Genomic DNA, 26,820 nt, shown 5'->3' on the forward strand with positions numbered 1-26,820 from the left:
TATATGCTAGTTGTTGTTAAAGAAAGCATTGTTCATGTCTCGTGATGCTGTAGTGCATCTGTACCACTGACCTCACATAACAAATACCTTTCTTTCCATTTCTCCTTAAATATCCACCCTTCCAGGTCAAATTTCTTCTTTTGGACATGTTTAAAATCACAACTTGACACACAAGCATCAGTCACAATGCAGCGATCATCAATTAGGTCCTGCTGGAGATTCTGGCACTGCTTGAAGGCATAATATCAATGCAAATGAGCAAAAAATAAATAAATAAATAAAATTGTTCCACTTTATATTAAAAATAAAATACTGTAGCGAATTTTCACACATGCCATTTCCCTCGCTAACTCTGTCTATATAAGCCCTGTGTTTTCACTCTCTCATTGTGAAGTCTTGTTTGTGTTACGCTGCATTTCTGATAGCTCTCTCTGGTTACCCGTGTTATGGTTTTGATCTTGTGCCTGTATGCTAATAACTTTTGAACCGTAAGCCACAGAAGGAAAATTATTTTTTCTTCCGAATCCTTGGCTTATGCCGAGTCGAATGAACATTCAAAAATCACAAGGATGACTTTTTTCGCTATTTTTAATTGTTAGAAAAACCTACTTTTTCAAACTCGTCCTACACTGTTTGTCTGATTCTCACCAAAATTGGCTCAGATCATCTTCAGATGCTGGCAAAAAGTTAAGGAATTCAAGTTTATTAGTCAAACCGTTCTCGAATAATGCGTGAACCGATTTGACGAAAAGCATCGTATCTCCGCAACGGTTTGGGGTATTGAGACCAAACTTGGTGTGTGTTATAACAAGCATGACCTGAGACTACCTGCAGTGTTTCAGCACTGTTGATGATTGTTTGCTGCCTGCCCTGACCATTGCCTGTTTTGTAGATTACTCTTTTGCCAGTGCCTTGGACGCTACTGTTTTGCTGGTGATTTACCCTGCCTGTCTTGACCACGCTCATAGCTGTTAAAGCCAGCATATGGATCCTCAACTCCATTGTCACGCCTCCCACATTATATTTGATTTATTATTATGACTGAACATTAATGTTCACTATATATGCTAGTTGTTGTTAAAGAAAGCATTGTTCATGTCTCGTGATGCTGTAGTGCATCTGTACCACTGACCTCACATAACAAATACCTTTCTTTCCATTTCTCCTTAAATATCCACCCTTCCAGGTCAAATTTCTTCTTTTGGACATGTTTAAAATCACAACTTGACACACAAGCATCAGTCACAATGCAGCGATCATCAATTAGGTCCTGCTGGAGATTCTGGCACTGCTTGAAGGCATAATATCAATGCAAATGAGCAAAAAATAAATAAATAAATAAAATTGTTCCACTTTATATTAAAAATAAAATACTGTAGCGAATTTTCACACATGCCATTTCCCTCGCTAACTCTGTCTATATAAGCCCTGTGTTTTCACTCTCTCATTGTGAAGTCTTGTTTGTGTTACGCTGCATTTCTGATAGCTCTCTCTGGTTACCCGTGTTATGGTTTTGATCTTGTGCCTGGTTTCCTGGATTTCCCTGTTGGCCTGTGTATTTAGATTATGATTGTGGATTACCCTTATTAAAGCTGCGTTTATTAAAGCAGTTTGTAACACAAGTAAACTTTATTTAATTTTCAAAATAATGTGTTATTTATTATTTGACATTATTGTTCAAATCATCCCGGGGGCCAGATTGGACATCTGATCTACATTGTAGACAATATCTAGTGAATACAAAATGATTCTGCACTCAATTGCCATTACCTCATGGGCCATTACCTATAAAACAAGACAGTGAAAGATGACACACATGACAGTGTGATGCTGTGCGTCTCTGTGTCTTCAGTCTCTGGTGATTGTGTGACTGTGACGTCTCTGTAGCAGCTCCTTATTCACCAGCAGCTGATCCTGAGGAAACTGGACTGACGTCTAAATACTGAGAGTCCTACAATAAAACACACAGACAGTCACATATGAGTATGAGACATTACTGCTGTCACATCACATCAGCAGATCCATTTCAGAAAAAACACAGTATATTTATATTACAGCCAGAGACATGAATGAACAACTGATCATAGATTAATAATAGTGAATGATCAACAACTCTCTCTTTATCATTTACACACAGAGACAATGAAAGAGATGAAAATATTCATATATTCATAGATCATCACAGAATTAAACACAGTTTAAAGTACTGAGACAAAAGTGGAGCTGAATTATTAGGGGTCAAGCACCAAAGGTGCGTAGGCACCTGTTGTATCCGTTGGCTTTCTTCTTCTTATTATTATTATTATTTTTCTTCTTCTTCTTCTGCTCTTGAGTCTATGGCAGCCCATAGAACCGCTTGTGGGAAAGTTGTGAAATTTGGCACACTGATGACAGTCTCAACATTAACCATAGCAAGTTTGGAGTCTCTAACTCAAACTCTCTAGCGCTACCACATGTCCAAAGTTTCACTCATGTTTATGCTAATAACTTTTGAACCGTAAGCCACAGAAGGAAAATTATTTTTTCTTCCGAATCCTTGGCTTATGCCGAGTCGAATGAACATTCAAAAATCACAAGGATGACTTTTTTCGCTATTTTTAATTGTTAGAAAAACCTACTTTTTCAAACTCGTCCTACACTGTTTGTCTGATTCTCACCAAAATTGGCTCAGATCATCTTCAGATGCTGGCAAAAAGTTAAGGAATTCAAGTTTATTAGTCAAACCGTTCTCGAATAATGCGTGAACCGATTTGACGAAAAGCATCGTATCTCCGCAACGGTTTGGGGTATTGAGACCAAACTTGGTGTGTGTTATAACAAGCATGACCTGAGACTACCTGCAGTGTTTCAGCACTGTGCCACCTAGTGGTCAGGAGATATCAAAAATGCATATTTTTTGCTTATAACTTCTGAATGATTTGGCCAAAAATCACAAAACTGGTCTCTTTAGATTCAGTGCAGAATGATACCCAATTTTCCCATGTCAGCCATTTTGGGTGTCGGCCATTTTGAATTTTGTCGTGAAATGCTACATTCTATGAATGCATTGACGTATCATTACGAAACTTGGTATGCTTCTTCGGAACCATGCCCTGATGGTACACAAAAATATTGGGGGCAGCGCCACCTTGTGGTCAAAAGTTATAATGAAATTTCTAAAAATGCTAAAAACTTTTGTTTACATTAGCCTATTTTAATTAAACTGGTTTTGATAGATTCCTTGGATCATGCCGAGAACATCAATACCAATTATGCTTTGATATATTTACACAAAACGTCGTATGTGCCATTGTCACCTCACACTGACCACGCCACATCAATTTTGTAACAGCGCCACCTAATGGTCAAGAGTAAGAAACCATTCATTAACCATTAATTATGACATTTCCAAAACTGCTAATAACTTTTGATTGCATTAGCCTATTATAATGAAACTGGTCTCAAAATATTCCTTGAGTCATGTCGACAACACGCATAATTATGCCAATTATGCCATAGTAAGATGAACTTCCTGTCCGCCATTTTGATTTATATTGATTTATATTGAAAACTTATACTTTTTCAAACTCCTCCTAGACCGTTTGTCCGATTTTCACCAAATTCGACTCAGATCATCTTCAGACCATGCTGACAAAAAGTTATAGATTTCGTGTTGTGACAAAACCGTTTTTGTATAGCGCCGTTATAAAATTGAGGAATGATGCCAAAATGACTCTGAGACTGATTCTCTGCAAAGCTTTAATTGTCACCATACACAGAACATGCCACATCAATTTGATAACAGTGCCAACTATTGGTCAAAAGTGATAAGCCACTAAATCAAATTACTAGTGGTTGTATTTATGATTTTTCAGCGATTTTGACTAAAATCATCTTAAAATGGTTTTAATTACTCATTGCTGCAGTTGGTCTGATGCTTGCTTCTTTAGTGCTTGGCCCCGTAATTGCTGCTTGCAGCTATATTTAACTTAAATTCTATTTTAAAATATTTAAATAATAATATACTCACAACAGTATACTGTCTCCAGTTTATAATGTGGATTTTCTTTCAGTAACTTCACTCCTGATTTTCCTAGTTTATTCCCAGTCAGATTCAGGTGTCTCAGGAGTGAGGAATTTGATCTCAGAGCTGAAGCCAGAGCAACACAACCTTCATCTGTGACGCCACAATCCCTCAACCTGTAGAGAACAATGACACAATGTGAATTTTAGTTCAAGTGTCTGTAGTTTGTTATTGACTCTCAGAGAGAGAGGAGGTATAATGACAAGCATCGCCACAAACTGCTGCTGACAGAATGAGATTTATGCATGTTGATGCTCAGTGGTACTGTTTGAAACTGTAATGTGCTTCAGAACTGAACAGACACACAGAACTGAATGTGAGATATTGTTTCATAGTGATATAAGGACTGATCTGTCTGGAGAAGCAGTCACTTGCTCCTCTAATAAACACCTGCAGGAGGACATTTGCTTCACAGGAGCCACGTGTTCCCCATTACATCTCATTTATTAACTCTTGTGATCAAACACATCGTGTCATGTTTGGCAGCTTATAAACTGAACAGAAATCACTAAATCACAGATTAGTATCTGAACATTCAGGTTAAATCTTTATTACATCTTTGTGAACACAATGAGCTCATGGGATTTCAGAAAAAGTGGAAAATAAGAAGAAAATAAACTCTTACACAGAGATGAGCAGGTGAAGGAGTATTAATCAAACTAGCAGAAGCAACTGAAGCTTCAGTAAAAGTTTGTTGGGTCGAAAACAGGAACAGCAGCTCATGTTATGTCATGGAGATAAATTAAATTAACTTAATATTCAGTCATCTGTGCTGAGATTTAGTTTGTTTATTGAACATTTATTTTAAAAGATTTAGTCTTAGAATTTACATTAAAGGACAAAGACATGAGACTATCAGAGATGATCTTACCACAGTATCTCCAGTTTACAGTGAGGATCCTTCAGTCCAGCACAGAGACGATTCACACCCAAATCTCCTATTTTATTCCAAGACAGATCCAGGTGTCTCAGGTGTGAGGGGTTTGATCTTAGAGCTGAAGCCAGAGCAGCACAACCTTTATCTTTGACGCCACAATCACTCAACCTGTAGAGAACAATGACACAATGTGAATTGTAGATCAAGTGTCTGTAGTTTGTTATTGACTCTGATTTCAGAGCAGGAGAGGAGATATAATAACAAGCATTGCCACAAACTGCTGCTGACAGAATGAGATTCATGCATGTTGTTGCTCAGTGGTGCTGTTTGAAACTGTCATGTGCTTCAGAACTGAACAGACACACAGAGCTTAACATGAGATATTTTTTCATAGTGATATAAGGACATATCTGTCTGAAGTAGCTTATAAACTGAACAGAAATCTTTAAATCACATATTAATATCTGAACATTCAGGTTTAATCTTTATGACATCTGTGAGAACACAATGAGCTCATGGGATTTCAGAAAAAGTGGGAAAAAAATAAAACTCTTACACAGAGATGAGCAGGTGAAGAAGTATTAATCAAACTAGTAGAACCAACTGAAGCTCCAGTAAATGTTTGGTGGGTCAAAAACAAGAGTTGCAGCTCATGTGATGTGATGAAGATGAATGAAATTAACTTCATCTTCAGTCATCAGAGTCATTTGTGCTGCGATTTAGTGTTTACTGAACATTTATTTTACAAGCTTTAGTCTTAGAATGTACATCAAAGGACAAACACATGAGACTATCAGAGAGATGATCTTACTGCAGTTCCTCCAGTTTACAGTGAGGATCCTTCAGTCCAGCACAGAGAAGCTTCACTCCCAAATCTCCTATTTTATTCCAAGACAGATCCAGGTGTCTCCGGTGTGAGGGGTTTGATCTCAGAGCTGAAGCCAGAGCAGCACAACCTTCATCTGTGACGCCACAATCTTTCAACCTGTAGAGAACAATGACACACTCTTCACTCTCTCAGATCAGATCAGATCAGATCAGATCAGTTTAGCAGTGAATCCATTAGTAAAGAGAAAGTATAAATGAATATGTGATGGATCATTGGACTGAGATTTAAAATGTCAAAGTCTCATTAAAGAAAGATAAATATTTATTTTTTACACTGTCAGTATTTTAACCAAATTGTCTGTCTTATGTAGACATTCATACAAATATGTTTAAATTACACTATTAGTTACACAGCTGAGTTTTATAATGCTATTTTGATCTGTATGGAGCAGTGGTGTGTGTGTGTGTGTGTGTTTGTCCTCCATCACCCAAGGATGTCAAAACCTGAGATCACCTACACTGTGAGATATTGTTTATACTTGGAGTAAATTGTGGCAGATAGTACTTACACCTCAATGTATTCCAGATTGTACGCTCAAAAGACCACCGCAAAGACAATGATAGTATTGGAAGACTATAGAGCCAGGCTGTAATACTCTGAGTCAGTGGCGTGCACAGACCTCCGGAGGGGCAGGGGACAAGTGCCGTTATGAGGGCATTATCGCCGTCCGGGAGGGTGAGTCGGGGGCCTTCAGAAAGCGCGGTCCCAGGGGTGGGGTCCCCCTCGGTAAAAAGGGCACTTTCATCGCCCGCGATTAAAGAACCCACCCACCCCGCTGTGCACGCCACTGCTCGGATTATGTATTAAAGATCCTGTGTCAGACCAGCGCACAGCCGAGAAAGACGGTGAGATTGTATAGATGCTAAAGACCTGTGTGCTCGTGTGATTGAGATAGTGATAGTAGCTTCTTGACAGGACACCGTCACCATACTTCAGGGAAGTACTGGATTGGATTGTAAGTATTCGGGGAATTCAGGGAATTAGCTCGAGATACTGTAGTTATTATATTAACAACTGATAGTTGTTTGAATTGCCTGTGGTGAAGTCCACTGTACTGGGAATTTCCACAACAGTTTTGGCGAGCCAGCCAGGAGACCTGAGGATCTCCTCCCTTCATCTGCGGGGAAAGGAAGCCTTTGACTTCTTACTCTTCTATGATTCATTTAAAGCACTAGAAGAAAGGGACAGGTCCTTGTACGGTCTCTAAGAACTTGTAAGGTATTTTAGTATTATTATTATTATTATTATTTAAATAATATATATACATAAAAACTGAGATCTCATAAATATAAATGAAATACATTTTTATTGAGAAAATAAACAGAGTAAGGAAATATCCCGTATCCTAAGAACATACTGTGCCTTATGAAAGTATTCATACCCCTTCATTTTTTCCACATTTTGTTATTTTGCTGCCTTACGTTAAAACGCTTTAAATTATGTTTTTTCCCACATCAATCTACACTTTATACACCATAACCAAAACAAAAAACAGGGTTTTAACATCTTTGCAAATTAAAAAAAAAAAAACGTAAATGATTCCATTGCATAAGTATTCATACCCTTATCTGGGACAGCTGAAATTTAGCTCAGGAGCATTCATATCGGTTGTAGATGTTACTATACTTCGAGTGAAGTTAACCTGTGGCAAATTCAATTGAATGGATATGATTTGGAAAGGCACACACCTCTCAAGCCCTGAGGTCAAAATAACTGCCTGTAGAGCTCAAAAACAGGATTGCATCATATAGGGGAAGAGTGCATACATCTGGGGAAGAGTTCAGAAAAAAAATTCTGCTGCACTGAAGGTTCGCAGAAGCATGTAGTCTTCATTACTCTTTGTGGAAGAGGTTTGAAACAACCAGGACTCTTCCTAGAGCTAGCCTCCTGGCCAAACTGAGCAATCGATGGAGAAGGGCTTTGGTTAGACTTGTGACCAAGAACCTGATGGCCACTCTAGTTGAGCTCTATGATCATATGTGGAGATAGGAGAAACCTACAGAAGGACAAACATCACTGCAACACTTTACCGATCTGGTCTTTATGGCAGTGTGGCCAAACTCAACCCTCTCCTCGCTGAAAACACATGAATACACACTTGGAATTTGCAAAAATGTACCTAGAGAACCCTCAGATTGTGAGAAACAAGATTTTCTGGTCTGATGAACCACAATTCCAAGCATCATGTTTGAAGGAAAGCATGCACTGCTCATCAACTGCAGGGTAGCATCCCAAAAGTAAAGTGTGCTGGTAGCAGCTTCAAGTAGAGGAAAAGCTCAATGAACCAAAATATTGAGATAGCCTTAATGAAAACCAGTCCAGAGCACTCAGAACCTCAGACTGGGCAGAAGGTGAACCTTCCAACAGGACAATAACCCTAAGCACACAGCAAGAGTGACTTATAGACAACTCTGTGAATGTCCTTGAGTGGCCCAGACAGAGCCTGGGCTTGAACTCAATCAAACATTTCTGGAGAAACCTGAAAATGTGCATCTGCCCCCATCCAACCTGACAGAGCTTAAGAGGTGAATAGGTGAGGACAAGAATGGCAGATAATTGCCAAATGCTGATGTGCAAAGCTTGTTGCATCATACCAAAAATACTTGAGGATGTAAAGGTGCTTCAACTAAGTACTGAGCTAAGGGAATGAATACTTATACAATGTACTTATTTCAGTTTTTATATTTTTAATAACTTTATGAAGTTTTGACAATTCTGTGTAGATTGATGTGGAAAAAAAGAAATTTAAAGTAGTTTACCATAAGGCAGCAACTTAACAAAATGTGAAAAAATGAATACTTTCACAAGGCACTGTATTAATTGAATATTGTAGTTTTACATATTGATGTTGTTATATAGATGTATAATTGAGTACGAACACTGCACTAAATATCTGAAGTTAAAAAAAAATGTTAATATAGTCTTTTTGTTGAAACTATATTCTTAATCAAACAGAAATGCATTGAGCCACTGTAAAGTAGTAATATCTCTGTAGCTACTGTTTTCTGCATATTGCAAAGAACTTTCTTGATTTCACACTCACTAAAAAATGATTTTATTTTTTTCCTGTTTCTTGCAAAGAAGAACTTGCTTGCTTTCACATTACTCTTAAAAAAAGTGAGGATTGTGTGTACCTATCTTTCTTTTTTTCTGCATATTGCAAAGAATATATTTATAATATATTGTGACTATCTATCGTTTTCCTTTTCTTCAAAGAATTGCTGGGGAATTGCTGTGATAAACCAGATTCAGTCCCTGAATTGAGGGGACCCTTGAAAAATATGGAATTTGAGTAATGAACAAATTGATTAGATACAATGGTGGGCAAAATTGACAAAGGGGTATTTTGACTCATGCGGATCTCTTGAGTGTTTCAATTCAGCCCTTAACGCTCTACAAATTACAAAGCAGAAAATGGAACTTTGAAATGTGGCTGCTTGCGCTTCCAGACCCAGAAAAGGCGGTGGAGCGGTTTATCCGAGAAGTTGGAAAACATCCATGCCACGTACAGACCCACAGCCCAAGACTGGGCAGCTATCTTCAGCGAGGCAACCTGCATCCTGGCTTTGAAATGGACTGAGGTATGTGGAGCTGGTGATGATGCTTTCAATCCAAGCATTATAAGAATGAATGCTGATGCAGGTGCAGAGGGTACTGACACTCCAGAATGGCAGACCACTTGGAACAGGATGATTGCCAGAATGAGGATGGCATACCCTACATGTCCTGACTGGGGAGCAATTACTAACACAAAACAGCTGAGAGGGTGAGACGGTGAGCGCTTACCATGCATATCTAAAAACAACTGTTGATGAAAGTGCCGGCCTTCCAGAAGGTACTGATAAAACAGGAAGATTAAAACAACATTTTGAGAATGGACTCCTTCCTGATTTGCAAGCCTAAGTCGATGGACTGGGAAAAGCAGAGGTTACAACCGTCAAGAACACTGCCAGAGTGTGCCATCTCCAGAAGACCATCAAGGGGCATCATATCAGTGGAAAACTGCTGCCAATCAGTGTCACAATAGTCATAAGCGATAACATTGGTCCAAGCATTGCCCAAGAGAGAGGAAACAACATCTCACACACAAACTGCCTCCTCTTTCTGCTAACAGCCCTTGGTTTCCATCATCAAATGGGAGAGATCATGAATAGGATAAGGCGGGAGACACTCACCCAAAACAACTACTACAAATACCTGACAACCCAAGACAAAATACAATAATGACTATTCAAGTTGAAGGACTTTTATTACCCTTTTGGTGGACACAGGTGCCACATTTCCTATGATCACTGCAGAGACCGCTCTAAAACTTCAAAATGTAGCTTATTCTGGCAAAACCCAAACAACACATGGGTTATCTGGCACACCATTGGTTGATAAGTTGACTATGCCGTTAAGGGTAACAAACGTGCTGGAACAGGTGAACCATTCTTTCCTAGTTTCTGAAACATGCCCTGTAAATTTGTTAGCTAGAGATTTACTGTCCAAATAGGAATTGATCATTTTAATTTCAAATGAAGGTATGGAAGTATTCAATTCTGGAAGTGTTTTTATGCAAATTACGCCAAACTGATGTTATAATTGGGCTTTAACTCCTTTTGATCCATACTCAGCTTATCAACAAATGTTGCCAGATTTAGAAAAAACACCTCATCTGCATTGTAACTCTTGGTTTGTAGGCCAGGATAGGAACAATGCATATGAGGAGGAATGGTTTTATGGACCAGCAGGGGAAAATTGTACCTTGATTTTCTATTGGTATCCCAGCAATTCTAAGCATTCTCTGTTAAACTAACATCTGCTCAGTCTGCTCTCTTACATCAGTCACCAGTTCAGCCCTCAGTGGGAGAAAGAAAGATGGTTTGTGGGCCAATGCTAGGCTTTGGCTCACAACCTAGTTAAAAACTAGGAACTGGACTTGGGATAGTAGTAGGAAACACTACATCTACCAAGAGGGGGTAAAAGTATATCCTGCAAGTCAGGCAATCGAGGTTCACAGGCTGTATAGTGAGGACAGAACAAAACTCAAATTTGATTCCAAAAGTGGTTCAGATTTATTGGTAGGCATTACAGACACTCTTTGGTCAAATGATAAATTTGATTTTGGCCAAATGAAAAATGCAGCGCCTCTGAGGGTAACACCACAGACTCAATATAGGCCATTCAGGCCATAGTATCACCTTAGCAAAGAGGCTGTAGAAGGAATCTCAAAAGTAGGAAAAGGGGCAATCATACCCTGCCAAAATTCACCTGTGATCTCTTCTATTCTAGTGCTGCGGAAGGCATCGGGGGAATGGAGATTTGTACAGGATTTGAGATTAGTAAATGGAGCCATACAGCCGCAATCTCCAACTGACCTATCGGTAAGCCCCTCCCCTCGAACGCATATGTACACAGTTGAGTATCAGCTGCATTGGGGCCGGAACTTAGACATCTTTATGTTTCAGCGCCAAAGAGAAACACTGGAAGATCCGAAGCTTTCATCGGTTTGATGGTGTTTATGCTACGAAAATGGAAAAACGATGTGCCTGTGGTACTTGTAACACTGATTCCAGGTATCCTGAGAGGATGGGCAATAGAATTAATTTTATTTCATTTCCTGAACCAAACAAAACAGAGCAAAATGTTATTAAATTTCCTAAACCCAAACAAAACAGAGCAAAATGTCCCTAAGCATTCAACCCCAATCCCAAAACATTAATTTTCTTGTTGCCATATACTCTCATTAAGATACAATTTTCATCTCCGCAAGCAGAATGTTAATGTCATCTTGTGCTGCAAGGTATCTCTGGCTAAAACTAGCTAATTTTAAAGTTAGCGAGTCCATGCTAACGTACAAACCTAAATAGCTAACTGTTCTCACCTCATGTACAGTGTACATAAACGAAGGCCTACATTTCAGTGCCTCTCCATATTTCAAACTTATACCCTCTATTTAAAAATCTTTTTTCTAGACTTTTAGCTTTATTCTCAAAATCTTGTTCATTATCACAAATCCTACGTAATCTTTGAAACTGTCCCAAAGGTATATTATTTATCAGCTTGGGAGGGTGAAAACGTTTAGCATGGAGGATGGTATTTCTGTCTGTGGGCTTTCTAAAAATTGATGAATGTAAAAATCCATCCTTATCTTTAGTAATTTCCAAGTCCAAAAAGTTTATCTTTTCCTTGTTATAGTCTAAAGATAATTTCACATTGGGATTGGTATTATTAAGATATTTATGAAATGAAATTAAATCTTCCTCTGAACCCGAAAAAAAATATAGAATGACATCATCAATGTAACGTCCCCACCAAATAATGTTATGTAAGTAAGGATTTGATCCAGAGTTCAGTACATCATCTTTTCACATTTTCCTAAAAACAATATGCTATAACATGCCCCCATAGCACATCCTTTTACTTGTTTAAAATCTTATCCTGAAAGACAAATATATTGTTGTTAAGAGTCCATTTTGTGGTGGTAACTTTTCATAAAATATATTTTCATAAAAAGGCCAACAATCCATTCTCATGGTCAATGTTTGTATATAAAGACTCAACATCCTTAGAATACAAGCTATTGATCATATAAATATTACTATTAGGAAAGGCAATAGAGAACTTAAACTTAATCAAAGAGAGACATTTTGGATTTACAAATTAAAGGCCACTATGTATCCAGGATTAAATGAGGACTTGGATTTTACACATTTTTTATAATTATTCTTTCTTTCTCTTTCTTGGAAGTAGTATTCTTGAGTATGAAAATATGCTGTATTTTTTTAGTGTAAAAATTGCTGTCTTTGTGAATGTGTAAAGCTATAGAGTTGTTGGTCACATGACTATGATCAGATGACTTAATGAATGAAAGGCCACTATGTATCCAGGATTAAATGAGGACTTGGATTTTACAAATTTTTTATAATTATTCTTTCTTTCTCTTTCTTGGAAGTAGTATTCTTGAGTATGAAAATATGCTGTATTTTTTGAGTGTAAAAATTGCTGTCTTTGTGAATGTGTAAAGCTATAGAGTTGTTGGTCACATGACTATGATCAGATGACTTAATGAATGACATTACCTTCACCTGTGCTAAGCTTATTGTTTGCTCTCCCTGAAGAAGGCTAGTGCCGAAACGCGTTTGAGAGTTTTTAGATTTCTTGGATGTAGCCATTTGATAATAAAGGCTTTTTAATTCACAAGAGTGCCATGGTCATTCTGAAGTATTCTTTGATGGACTGTTATATACCCTAGACCAGAGAGCACCTTGACCTTACAGCAGCAGAACCCCGAGACGCACTCTCTACTATTGGATTTTCCCACAAATGTTAATTGAAATTCAAAATATGGCTACTGATCAGGAGAGAAAACGTTGGTCAGAGGGGGGTACAAAAATGTAAAGAAGGAGTATGGAAAGATGCAAAGACAAAACAGCCTTTCCTGCCAAAACAATTGTATCCAAATTTTGTTAAATGGTCTCATGGGGCAGACCACGCCTCAAAATTGGCAATGAATGATCTAATTGGAATTTCCTGGTAGGGCCCAGGATTTACATTTGTGGCATAGGAATCCTTCAAAGTTGTGAAACCATCTATAATGCAACTTGTCAATCTGAATTGGGCATGGGACATTACTTAGCAGGAGGAACAATTCCTTTACTTGATTATTATTGGCTATGCGAAAATGTGCCAAATTTACCAAGATCCTGGTATGGGAGATGTGCTTTGGTTAAACTCCGAGCGACAATTAGAACAGGATATGCAGGAGAACCAATACCACAATCTAATCCTAAAATTTAACCAAAATCAAAACTTATCAGAAAACGAGACCTAAAGAGACCTGGGAATAGTAATTGGTGGAAGCATGATATTTCTGACATCCCCATGGAACACAGAGTAATTGGCCGAACTGCCCAATTTTGGAAAGCCTTTTTGATTCACAATGCAGTCACAGATTCAATGAATTGGATAAATCATATCCATTATGAGTTATATCGTTTTGCTAATTCACCAATATAGCTTTAACATTGTTAACAAAAGGAATGGGAAACATTCGACAAATGACTCTGGAAAACAGGCTGGCACTAGATAGCATGCTAGCGGCAGAGAGGGGTGTATGTGTAAAAATTGGGAAGGAATGTTATACTTTCATTCCAGCATATGATAATGATGGGGGAAATATTTCCCGGGTTCTATCAGACATGAAAATGGTACGTGACACTGTGGAATGATGAACAGGAAAAATACAAGAGTCCAAATGTAAATTTAGATTGGATTTCAATTTTTTTTCATGATACTTTTGGTAATTTTCTGGGACGAATAATAAAGTTTTTTATGCCTATTTTACTTATTTTGTTTAATATAGGGTTTATGATTCTATGTACTGCTAAATGTATTCGTTCAGTAATAAAGAAGTTAATTCAAGAGGTAGGATGGCGAGAAGGACAATATGCACAAATTAATACATTTTTGATTATTGGAGAGCAGAGAGAACTGAAGATGATGTCGGAGAATTTAGAAAGAAACTGTATGTAGGGGAAGATAAATGTCAAAAGAAAGTCATTTATGTTAAGAGATAACACAACCAGATTTGAGAATGTGATCGTGTAAGGGGGAATATGATGGAAATGTTTTATGAAATAGCCTCAGAAGGAGTGAAAAGGGTATGTTCAACATAGAATGTTCAGAAAAGTGCAGACTAATGATGCTCAGATCAAAGACCATGTACCTAATGATTAAAGAATCTATACTTACCCAAAAACTGCTTAAAACAGTAGAATTCGAGGAAATCAGGGGATTAGCTTGAGATACTGTAGTTATTAGGTACATATATATATATATATATATATACTGCTAGTTGTTTGAATTGTCTGTAGTGAAGTCAGATTAGTAAATACTTGATAGATACATGAATACATGATAGAAACAATAGTCGAAAATCTCTACCAGTTGACAAATTTCTACCAGTTAATCGTGTCTACCGGTTATTACACCCCTATTTGAGAGACACACTGTCAGGAAATCATCACAATCACTCACGTCAGCACAGTCACCTCCTCCGACACACACCAGATCCCAATCACCCGAATTCTGATCACCTGCACCTGCATCACCAATTAAGCCCGCTATATCTTCTCACTCCACTCAGTATTCCAGTGTCCGATATACCGTTCACTACCAGACTCCTTACCTGTATAATTACCTGTTGTTTCCTTACCTCCAGGGCTCTATAAGGTCTCCGCGATCCCGATTCTCCTCAGCCCCGGTTCATCTCCAGGATTCCTGCAACAATCAGAACCCAGATTATCAGGAAGCTAAGAAACCAAAAACTTTCATATATCTCTCATACTCACCTGCCTTCGATCCTCACCATTACAGCATTGTCAATAAACCCTTCTGTTTACCTGCACTCCTCTTGTCTCTGGCCTGTTTGTGACGCACGCATTCTGTGCCCGCTTCGGCTGTGTGTCAGTCAGTGCGAGCACCACATTGTTTGTTGGGTCAAAAACAGGAGCAGCAGCTCATGTGACGTGATGGAGATGAATGAAATTAACTTCATCTTCAGTCATCGGAGTCATTTGTGCTGAGATTGTGTGTTTACTGAACATTTATTTTACAAGCTTTAGTCTCAGAATTTACATTAAAGAACAAAGACATGAGACTATCAGAGAGATGATCCTACCGCAGTATCTCCAGTTTACAGTGAGGATCCTCCAGTCCAGCAGAGAGCAGCGTGACTCCAGAATCTCCCAGTTTATTCCTAGTCAGATCCAGTTCTCTCAGGTGTGAGGGGTTTGATCTCAGAGCTGAAGCCAGAGCAGCACAACCTTCATCTGTGACTTCATCACTCAACCTGTAGAGAACAATGATACACTCTTCACTCTCTCAGATCAGATCAGGTCAGTTTAGCAGTGAATCCATTATTAAAGATGAAGTACAAACTTAAACCACAAATCAACATGTTTGATGGATCATTTGACTGAGATCTAAAATGTCACAGGGCACAAAACATGATCATAAAATATCTAATGACCCATTCAAGAAAGATAAATATTTCTAGTAACACTTTAGTATAAGGACCAATTCTCACCATTAACTAGTTGCTTATTAGCATGCCTATTATTAACATATTGGCTGTGTATTAGTACCTATAAAGCACATATTCTGCATGAACATATTCCACATCCCTAATCCTACCCAACACCTACATTTAAGAACTACCATACTAACTAATAATAAGCAGCAAATTAGGAGTTTACTGAGGCAAAAGTCGTAGTTAATGGTTTGTTAATAGTTAGAATTGGACCTTAAAATAGTGTGACCATATTGCTTTATTGCACTGTATTTTTATGCAGAATGTCTTATGTAGACAATTATGCAAATCTGTTTTATTAGTCACACTATTCACTACATAACTGAGTTATTTAGATCTGTACTAAAATGTACAGTACTTGTCAAAAGTTTGGAAACATGATTTGTACTTGTTTTTAATGAAGTCTACATTTATTATTAAATCAGTAAAACGATAACATTGTGAAATATTATTACAATTTAAAACAGCTGTTTTATATGTGAATATCTGTTAAACTGTAATTTATTTCTGTGATCAAAGCTGTATTTTCAGCATCATTACTCCAGTCTTCAGTGTCACATGATCTTCAGAAATATTTGCATTAATAAAAGCATTGATTTCTATTAAACACACACACACCCCAGGCATTTTTATTATAGTAGGTCATGGTTTCTGCATAAATATTGGGCAGCTCAACTGTTTTCAACACTGATAATAATCAGAAATGTTTCTTGAGCAGCAAATCAGCATATTAGAATGATTTCTGGAGATCATGTGACACTGAAGACTGGAGTAATGATGCTGAAAATACAGCTGCGCATCACAGAAATACATTACAGTTTAACAGATATTCACACAGAAAACAGTTATTTGAAATTTTAAAGTTTTTTTTACTGTATTTTTAAACAGCCTTAGTCACCTTAAGAGACTTAATTAAAAACATAAATATTGTAACGTTTCCAAACTTTTGACAAGGACTGCCTGGAGTTTTGTGTGTGTACAGGTTTCATCACCAAGGATAGTAAAACCAGTGTATTCCAGTACATTACAAAACAGTACATAACATATTATTTGTATATGATTCCATTCATTATAAACAGTGTTGGGGAGTAACTAGTTACATGTAACGGAATGATGTAATTTAATTACAAAATAAAAGTAACTGTAATCAGTTACAGTTACTGAGAAAAAATGTGTAATTAAATTACAGTTACTTATGAAAATGTCTGTGGAAGAGCAAACGCAATTCGCAAATAATCATAAAAAATAAAAAATAAAAAAAAAGCTTTGGGTGTCCCGTGTTCGAATCCCGACTCAAGGACCTTCCCGATACCGCCCCCCCACCCTCTCTCCCCCACTTCGCTTCATGTCATGTCTGATCCGTCCTATCACAATAAAGGCAAAAATAAATAAATAAATAAAATAAAAAGTGTGAGACTTACTTCTTCTGGAGGTGCAGCTGGATTATGAACAATGGATACTGATCCAGCCTTGAGTTTTAACTTTTTAACAGAACCTGCCTTGAATTGTCCCTCATTCAGAAAGCAGCCTGGAGTAAAATGATTTGCGCAGCCAGACATAAACGAATTTAGTGAAAGTGAAGTGAAGTGACATGTGGCCAAGTATGGTGACCCATATTCAGAATTTGTGCTCTGCATTTAACCCAGCCAAGCGCACACACACAGCAGTGAACACACACACCCAGAGCAGTGGGCAGCCATATTGCTGCGGCACCCGGGGAACAGTTGTGGGTTTAGGTTTTTGGGGGATTTAAAAAAGGAGCGATTTTTTATCATTGTAGGGTGGGTTATGTCCACACACTGCTAAGACACATTTATATGCAAATGAACATATTTTGCATCCAATGTCTTCTTTAAAATTAAAATATTATAATCTTAATTCAAGTGATGAAGGATTTCGAAAGTCTGACAGTTATCAGTGTTGAGCACATACTGTAAGACTATAATCTTACCACAGCTTTTCCAGTTTACAGTGAGGCTTGTGTAGTACATCAGAGAGCAAATTCACTGAATTTCCTAGTTTATTCCCAGTCAGATTCAGTTCTCTCAGGTGTGAGGGGTTTGATCTCAGAGCTGAAACCAGAACAGCACAGCCTTTATCTGTGGCAACACACTTTGTACTTATGTTTTTATTTTTTTTCTTCCTTTGTGGAGTTCTATGCATATGGACCTCTGATGTCTAGGCCATGCTGTTTTGCTCATGATTTATTTTTGTTATACAAGTTTTTAGTTTATGGTCATACACTGGTTTTTGGTTTGAAGTGATTTCTTATTGGTTATTTTTGTAATTGATTTTACTATTTGAGTTCAGTTTGTGTCAGGGTCTGGCGTCTGGTGTTCTCCCTCTCACCACCAGAGGTCGCCATCTCCCATCCTCCCGGACTCCTTTTTCAGAGCTGAAGCCAGAGCAGCACAACCTTCATCTTTGACGCCACAATCACTCAACCTGTAGAGAACAATGACACACTCTTCACTCTCTCAGATCAGATCAGTTTATATGAAGGTAAAAGAGTAGCATAACTCGAGAGCTATAGCTGATTTGAACTTGAGAACTTGTCATAATAACATTCATATTTGTAAGTTGAAATTAACACTCATAGCTCTCATGTGAAAAGCTTCAAATCTTAGCGCTTTGACTTTTGCTACTCCTTTTGCGATATTCCTGCTGCAAAACACACTTGGGTGCTTGTAAATGCAGATGTGTGAGAGCAGAACTGGGGGCGGGGCTGGGGTGCCAGGATGAAGCCATTTTATTGGTCGATGCCTGACCAGTAAAATTGGATGGTTTCTTTGTGTGATCACGTCACACAAAGCAGCGGCACCTAGTTTGCCATTTTTGTAGGAAAGCCAGCTTTGGGAAAGCAACGGCACGGCAGAAGACTGCGGAAGCTACCGGCTCATCTAACAACACAGAAGACACGGTAAGCTGTGGTGGACAACAGACTCTCCTCACTCAGCGGGCGATTCACTGTCCTCCCGGCTCCCGCAGTGGACGACACACTCTGCTGTAATGTAATGGTCAGTTTCATACAGTAATGCACCTTCTGTATATGACCGAGTGGATAATAAGGATGATGTATGGGGTGGGGCATATGTATTTATTTTGCCCTTATAAATAGTGCAAAGGTTGGCAGCTTGCGTAACTTCCAGACGTTTTGACCTTTTCTGTCTCCTTCTGGTGTTGTGACCCTGAAGCGCCATAGCGAGGTATGATAGTTTTCATTCTACTCTTGGATAACAGCAGAGGTATGTGTGTGTGTTAGATAGTTAGGTTTGTTTATAGTGATAATACTTATATATAATTATTGGGTGATTTAAGAGGATTGTGTATTTTGACTGTTTACGACACGGTGTTGGATTTGCGTCGTGACAAGTGTTTTATGTGTGTTGATTTAACACTCACTCACACACAGCTGTTGCCCTTCCTGAGGGCTATTTATACACCTTCCCCACACCTCTCTGGGTGGATTATTAAGTGTTGTTAGGGGACTGATGCAAGCTCTACGTGGCCGTATTGTGTCAGAGTCCGTTTTCTGTTTCAAGCCTGTGTGTCAGAGTCTTAGCTCTGTTTATTTTCTGTTTTGACTTAGTTTTTCCCCTGCAGTCTAATAAACCTGCATTTGGACCCAGACCCCTGTTTACACGGTGTGTTTCCTTTACCGCGCCGTGACCGTTTGTACCGCTGAGGTCTATAACCTGTTACATGTGTTGTGAAAAGGGAGATTTTTTAACCAATTCTTCTGTGTCTTAGGAGTCACCCTGCATGGGAGCACTTTCCTCTGGGGTCATCTGGGTCTTTCCTTCACTGCATGTGGCATGAGATTTCCTGCACTGCATGGGTATCGATTTGAGAGCGTACAGTTATTTGTATTATTCACCACACCTTTTTTAAGTTGTTGGTTTGAGAGTTGGTCATCAGTGCAAGTGTGGTTTGTACTCTTGAGGATGTGGGTCCCTGGCCCAGTGACTCTTTCCCTTCCTACCGCAGGTTTGGAATGGTGGGTGATGATTTTAATATTCAATTTAAAGTCTAGACATCTTACACTTGTGAATATCTCTTTTAGAATTTTATAAATTAAAGTTGATTGTTTACTCAGAGGTTTCAATACTGATTGTTAATAAAAAAATTTGAACTTGAAGGTCACGTCTCTGTTCTTCTTTTATTTACTGGCTTTTGAACTTGTGTGGTGTGTTGCTGTGGTAAATTATTTCCGTGGGTAGAAATCCCCGGTGGCGTAGTCGAAATTAAGTGTGATCTTTGGATATTTACATTTACATTTGCATTTAGACATTTAGCAGAAGCTTTTATCCAAAGCAACTTACAAATGAGGACAGTGAAAGCAATCAAAATCAACAAAAGAACAATGATATGCAAGTGCTATGACAAGTCTCAGTTAGCTTAATGCAGTACACGTAGCATGTTTTTTTTTTTTTTTTTCAAATCATATAATAAAAACGAAACAGATTGAATGGAAAAAGCTAGTGTTAGAGATGGAAGACATGTGTTTTTAGCCGATTCTTGTAGATGGCTAAGGACTCAGCTGCTCGGACTGAGTTGGGCAAGTCATTCCACCAGGAGGGAACAGTTAATCAAAAAAAGTCTGTGAAAGTGATTTTGTGCCTGTTTGGGATGGCACAATAAAGCGACGTTCACTTGCAGAACGCAAGCTTCTAGAGGGCACATAAGTCTGAAGTAATGAATTTAGGTAAAGGGGTGCAGAGCCAGTGGTTGTTTTGTAGGCAAACATTAATGCCTTGAATTTTATGCGAGCAGCTATTGGTAGCCAGTGCAAATTGATAAACAGAGGTGTGACATGCATTATTTTTGGCTCGTTAAAAAATTTATCTTGCTGCCGCGTTCTGGATTAATTGTAAAGGTTTGATAGAACTGGCTAGAAGACCTGCCAAGAGAGCATTGCAATAGTTCAGCCTGGACATACTGGCGTGTGGTTCCTGATATGCCCTTTGCCAATAGGGTTGACAGGAGGATCTGGTGGTTAACCGGGTCAAAAGCAGTGGACAGATCCAGCAAGATAAGTATAGACTTGCCAGTCTTAGGGCTTCAACAACTGAGAGCAAGGCAGTCTCAGTTGAATGTCCACTTCTGAAACCAGACTGGTTGCTGTCGAGGAGGTTGTTCTGTGTGAGAAAGGCAGAGACTCGGTTGAACACAGCTGGTTCAAGTGTTTTTGCAATAATAGGAAGAAGGGAAACCGGTCTGTAGTTCTCTAAAAGAGATGGGTTAAGGGGGGGTTTCTTAAGCAGTGGGGTTATACGAGCCAGTCTAAATGTTGAGGGGAAAACACCAGTGTGAAGGGATGTGTTAATGATGTGAGTGAGTGCAGGTACAACTGCAGGAGAAATGGCTTGAAGGAGATGAGATGGAATAGGATCAAGCGGACAAGTAGTAGGATGATTAGAAAGGATGAGTTTGGAGACTTCTGCCTCAGAGAGGAGAGAAGGATGTGAACGAGTGTATGTTTGCTGGTAAGATGTGCTTGACAGATTGTGGTGTGGAAAATTGTGAACTGATGGTTTTAATTTTATTAATGAAGTACGTGGCAAAGTCTGGCAAAGGATATCACTCGTTTACATATATATGTAATTCCTTTTCATAAACAAATTATCTGTATCAACACTTCCTGGTTCTTATAGTAAAAAATAAATAAGACATAAATGTAAAACTGATTTAATAAGTTCTTCAGTGAACCAACGTGTATTTATTTACTATACCCTATAGATGAGACATTATAATATTACTCTGTGAAATATTAAATTATTAAATGGGGCAGCTCTGCTTGATGTTTTCACTAAAAACTTCTCAGCCAATCAAATTCAAGGACCAGAAAGAACCGCTGAATATATATTGATTATTGTCTGTGTACACATTGAAAGTTTCAACTTTTCACATCAGAACTGTGTAAATTTCAACTTTCAACAAATACGAATATTACTATGTCAAGTTCTCAAATTCAAATCAGATCCAAATGAGATCCAAAATGTCACAGAGCACCAAACAGGATCATAAAGCATTTAAAGTTTCATTTTAAGCAGGATGAATAATATTACCTCATCGCACCAATTGTCTGCATTTTTTTATTTAAAATTTTTTTGTCTCATACACAATCTGTTTTAAATAAATGACACTATTCGCTACCTGAGTTTACTGTGTTCTTTAGATCTGTACTCATATGTATGCAGCAGTGATTTTTGTGATTTTACACAAAGCAATATTTTAAAGGGTCACTGACCGTGTTGAGCTCGAGTCTGTTTAAAGTCAAGAGACTGAAATGTTGATTGTGTGTGAAAGTGTGTGTTTCAGTGTGACTCTCAGTCCTGCAGTATCATGTTACTGAGGAGCAGCTCATGTGTTCAATCATTTACAGCTCAATCAGCTGAACTCACAGCAGCAGAAAGAGACTCAACACTTCAAACTTACTTTACATTGTGTTTCATGTGTGAGAGTCAAATATCATCTTACCACAGTTTCTCCAGTTTACAGTGAGGATCCTCCAGTCCAGCAGAGAGCAGCTTGACTCCAGAATCTCCTAGTTTATTCCTAGACAGACTCAGTTCTCTCAAGTGTGAGGGGTTTGATCTCAGAGCTGAAGCCAGAGCAGCGCAACCTTCATCTGTGACGCCACAATCACTCAACCTGTAGAGACCAATGACACACTCTTCACTCTCTCAGATCAGATCAGTTTAGCAGTGAATCCATTATTAAAATAAAGTACAAACTTAAAACACAAATCAACATGTTTGATGGATCACTGGACTGAGATCTAAAATTTCACAGAACAAAAACATGAACCTGATTTAAGAAAGATAAATATTACACATTGTCAGTGGTTTAAAAATGACAAATATTAAATTCAATTTTTGCAAAGACATTTTTAATTATTGACAGACCTGAATAATTTATTCATATGCCACTTCTCTGACTCTGAATCTCACTGAGTCACTGATTTGATATAAAACCACTGACCACTAAACTCTAGACAACATCTGCAGCACTGAAGATTAATGAGCTTTTAACTTTGATTTTCTTAATGTTTTAACAGTGAAGTAATTATTTTCAGTGATACTTACTGAACTGATCTGTATTCTTTAATCACAGGCAGCAGCTTCTGAAGAACTTTCATATTTTCATGTTTATTTTTTCCTTTACCAAATTTATCAAGACAAAACTCATTCAGGTCCTCTTCTGATGTCAACAACACAAAAACCACAGCTGACCACTGAGATGAAGAGAGTTTGGCTTCCTTTATTCCTCCAGATTTCAGATACTGTTGTATTTCCGCGCCACTCCTCATAGACACACAGCTGGACTCTGCTTCTGATCTCTTCTGATGAACTGAACTATAACAGAGAGAGATTAAAGGGAATCCTTTGAATTACCATATTTAACAAAGTACATCTTCATTTATTATTTAAACAATCACTTTAAAAAGCACTTCAGAATAATTTACACTATTTTATTACAAAAAATGTTAAATAGAACTGAGTGCTTTCACAAATGCATCTCTCTGTGTAACACTATATATGTTAAAATATCAGATAAAGATATTTTAAGATAAAGATAACAATATTTTGATAATATAAAATGACATAACAGTAATACTATTTATATAAAATGCACCTGAGATCAGTCCTTGCATATCCACTCTTAAAATCAATTGGATGTTCCATAGACCAATCACTCCACGACACACAGCAGGGCTCTGCTTCTGCTTTCTTCTGCTGAAATGAACTACAACACAACAGATTTAATTAAATTAATTAAGTATTTTTAATCAAAAACTCTCAATGAGGAGGCTTTTTAAATAAAATCTTCATTTTACCTTAAAAACCTCAGCAGTGGAAATGGCATCGACTATCCACCGGCTGAGGGTCTGTTTTGAAGCAGGAAGACCTCTCTTAGGGGGACCATAGCACACAAGCAGTTGGTTCTCCTTTCTCCACAGGGCAGCTCTGTGGACATATGCGCCCAGTGCTCGCACTGGATACATACAGTTAAGCTTCTGCTGGTCGGGTTCTCTGAAGGGAGAAGGACAGAAGGCCTGAAGTACAATAGGCTTTGGTGTGACAGAGGGAACATAACCCACTCGAGGGTAGAGAAAAGCCTTGGCCAAGCCAGGCGCAAAGTCAAGGTAGGAAAGGGCCACTGAGAGGGCCTTCAAATCCCCAACTCTCTTAAGGGAAGAAATCGCCAGAAGAAAAACAGTCTTAATAGAGAGAAAGCGATCAGAAATCTCCTCAATATCAGCGCACCACGGAGGAAACGTGTGACTAGGGCGTGTCTGCCCACTGACTGTCCACCGAGAGGGGCGTGGTAGGCCGCAATGGCCGCCACGTAGACCTTCAGGGTGGAGTGGGTTAGCCCTGCGGAGAAACGGGCCTGCAGGAACTCCAGCACTGTACCAACTGGGCAGTTAACTGGGTCGAGCTGGCGATCTCCGCACCAAGAAGTGAAAAGTTTCCACATCAAGGCGTACAGTTTCCTCGTAGAGGGGGCTCTCTGGATTGGATGATGGTCTCAACAACCTCGGTTGAGAGACCGGAAGCTACGAGTTGTGCCCCCTCAGAGGCCACACCGATAACTTCCACAGCTCCGGGCAGGGGTGGAGAATCGTACCCTCAGCCTGTGAGAGGAGATCCCTCCTGACAGGAATCTCCCATGGAGAGCCATCGAGAAGGGAAATCAGGTCCGAGAACCATACTCGGCCCGGCCAGAACGGGGCTACTAGCAGCAGATGGACCCTGTCCCGGCGCACTCTCTCCAGAACTCCCGGGAGCAAAGCGATCGGGGGAAAGGCGTACAGACGAAGCCTCGGCCAAGTCTGTACCATAGCATCCAGCCCCAGTGGAGCCGGATGAGTCAGAGAGTACCAGAGGGGACAGTGCGATGTCATATGAGTCGCAAACAGGTCCACCTGAGCCTGGCCAAAATTCTCCATATCTGCTTCACCACCTCGACCAGCCTCCATTCCCCGGGCCTCGGCCCCTGCCTCGACAGGATATCTGCTCCCATATTCAGATGCCCAGGAATATGTATTTCTCTCAACGAAAGGAGTTTGCCCTGGGACCACACAAAGATCTGGTGAGCCAGCTTGTACAAGGGGCACGAACGCAGACCTCCCTGGTGGTTGATATAAGAGACCACCACTGTGTTGTCGGTGCGCACCAACACATGACGATCTCTTAGGTCCGGGAGGAAGTGCTTCAAAGCTCAAAACATGGCTAGCATCTCCAGGCAGTTGATGTGCTACGTGAGATGGTGACCGCTCCAAATCTGGCCACTGCATCCGTCGCTAGCGTTACGCGGCGACAAGGATCCCCGAGCACCGGGCCCTGAGACAAGAATCAAGGCTTCCTCCACATGTCCAAGGCACGTAGGCACATCGCCAAGACACATCGCCGCATGACCTTGATCATGCGAAGCGGGCTTCCCCTCAGGGAGAACCCCTTGGTCTTGAGCCACCACTGTAAGGATTTCATGTACAGCAGGCCAAAAGGTATCACGTTGGACGCAGCTGCCATCAGACCCAGCAGTTTTTGACATACTCGGCCCGGCCAGAACGGGGCTACTAGCAATAGACGGACCCCGTCCCGACACACTCTCTCTAGAACTCCTGGGAGCGGAGCGATCGGGGGAAAGGCGTACAGACGAAGCCTCGGCCAAGTCTGTACCATAGCATCCAGCCCCAGTGGAGCCGGATGAGTCAGAGAGTACCAGAGGGGACAGTGCGATGTCATATGAGTCGCAAACAGGTCCACCTGAGCCTGGCCAAAATTCTCCATATCTGCTTCACCACCTCGACCAGCCTCCATTCCCCGGGCCTCGGCCCCTGCCTCGACAGGATATCTGCTCCCATATTCAGATGCCCAGGAATATGTATTTCTCTCAACGAAAGGAGTTTGCCCTGGGACCACACAAAGATCTGGTGAGCCAGCTTGTACAAGGGGCACGAACGCAGACCTCCCTGGTGGTTGATATAAGAGACCACCACTGTGTTGTCGGTGCGCACCAACACATGACGATCTCTTAGGTCCGGGAGGAAGTGCTTCAAAGCTCAAAACATGGCTAGCATCTCCAGGCAGTTGATGTGCTACGTGAGATGGTGACCGCTCCAAATCTGGCCACTGCATCCGTCGCTAGCGTTACGCGGCGACAAGGATCCCCGAGCACCGGGCCCTGAGACAAGAATCAAGGCTTCCTCCACATGTCCAAGGCACGTAGGCACATCGCCAAGACACATCGCCGCATGACCTTGATCATGCGAAGCGGGCTTCCCCTCAGGGAGAACCCCTTGGTCTTGAGCCACCACTGTAAGGATTTCATGTACAGCAGGCCAAAAGGTATCACGTTGGACGCAGCTGCCATCAGACCCAGCAGTTTTTGAAACTGTTTGACAGTGAGTGACCGGCCTTCTCTGACTCTCGCGACTCCAGTGAGGATCGATGCAGTGAGACAACTGTGCCTGCATCGTGGTCGAATCCCACACCACGCCCAGATAAGTGGTCCTCTGTAATGGAGAAAGCACACTTTTCTTGGCATTTAGTCTTAATCCCAACTCTTTCATGTGAGTGAGAATGACATCTCGATGCCGGACCGCCAACTGCTCTGATTTAGCCAAAATCAAACAATCGTCGATGTAATTCAGTACGCGGATGCCCTGGAGTCGCAGGGGAGCCAGAGCAGCATCCACACACTTCGTGAAAGTGCGGGGTGAGAGTGCAAGGCCGAAAGGAAGAACCAGATATTGATAAGCTTCGACCCTGAACTCAAACCTCAGGAACTTCCTGTGATGAGGAAGGATGGAGACATGAAAGTACGCATCTTTTAGATCTATTGTGACAAACCAGTCCTCGGACCTGATCTGAGACATGACTTGCTTGATAGTGAGCATGCTGAAC

The 26,820-nt window shown here is 39.9% G+C and overlaps 1 protein-coding gene across 1 annotated transcript in view; it reads right to left on the bottom strand.

The window, feature by feature from the left end:
- Positions 1-1,664: 1,664 nt before the first annotated feature.
- Positions 1,665-26,820, bottom strand: part of LOC107689339 (ribonuclease inhibitor-like) — a 41,859-nt gene continuing 16,703 nt past the window's right edge. The window contains exons 3-6 of the mRNA XM_016487289.1: positions 22,385-22,558; positions 4,935-5,108; positions 4,010-4,179; positions 1,665-1,951 (exon numbers count right to left, since the gene is read on the bottom strand). Of these exons, the coding sequence (XP_016342775.1) occupies positions 1,950-1,951; positions 4,010-4,179; positions 4,935-5,108; positions 22,385-22,558 (520 nt within the window). The 3' untranslated portion in view covers positions 1,665-1,949. The remainder of the gene's footprint in view (positions 1,952-4,009; positions 4,180-4,934; positions 5,109-22,384; positions 22,559-26,820) is intronic.

This window comes from Sinocyclocheilus anshuiensis, unplaced genomic scaffold (genome assembly GCF_001515605.1).
Source record: "Sinocyclocheilus anshuiensis isolate Anshui unplaced genomic scaffold, SAMN03320099.WGS_v1.1 scaffold1335, whole genome shotgun sequence".
NCBI classification, from domain to species: domain Eukaryota; kingdom Metazoa; phylum Chordata; class Actinopteri; order Cypriniformes; family Cyprinidae; genus Sinocyclocheilus; species Sinocyclocheilus anshuiensis.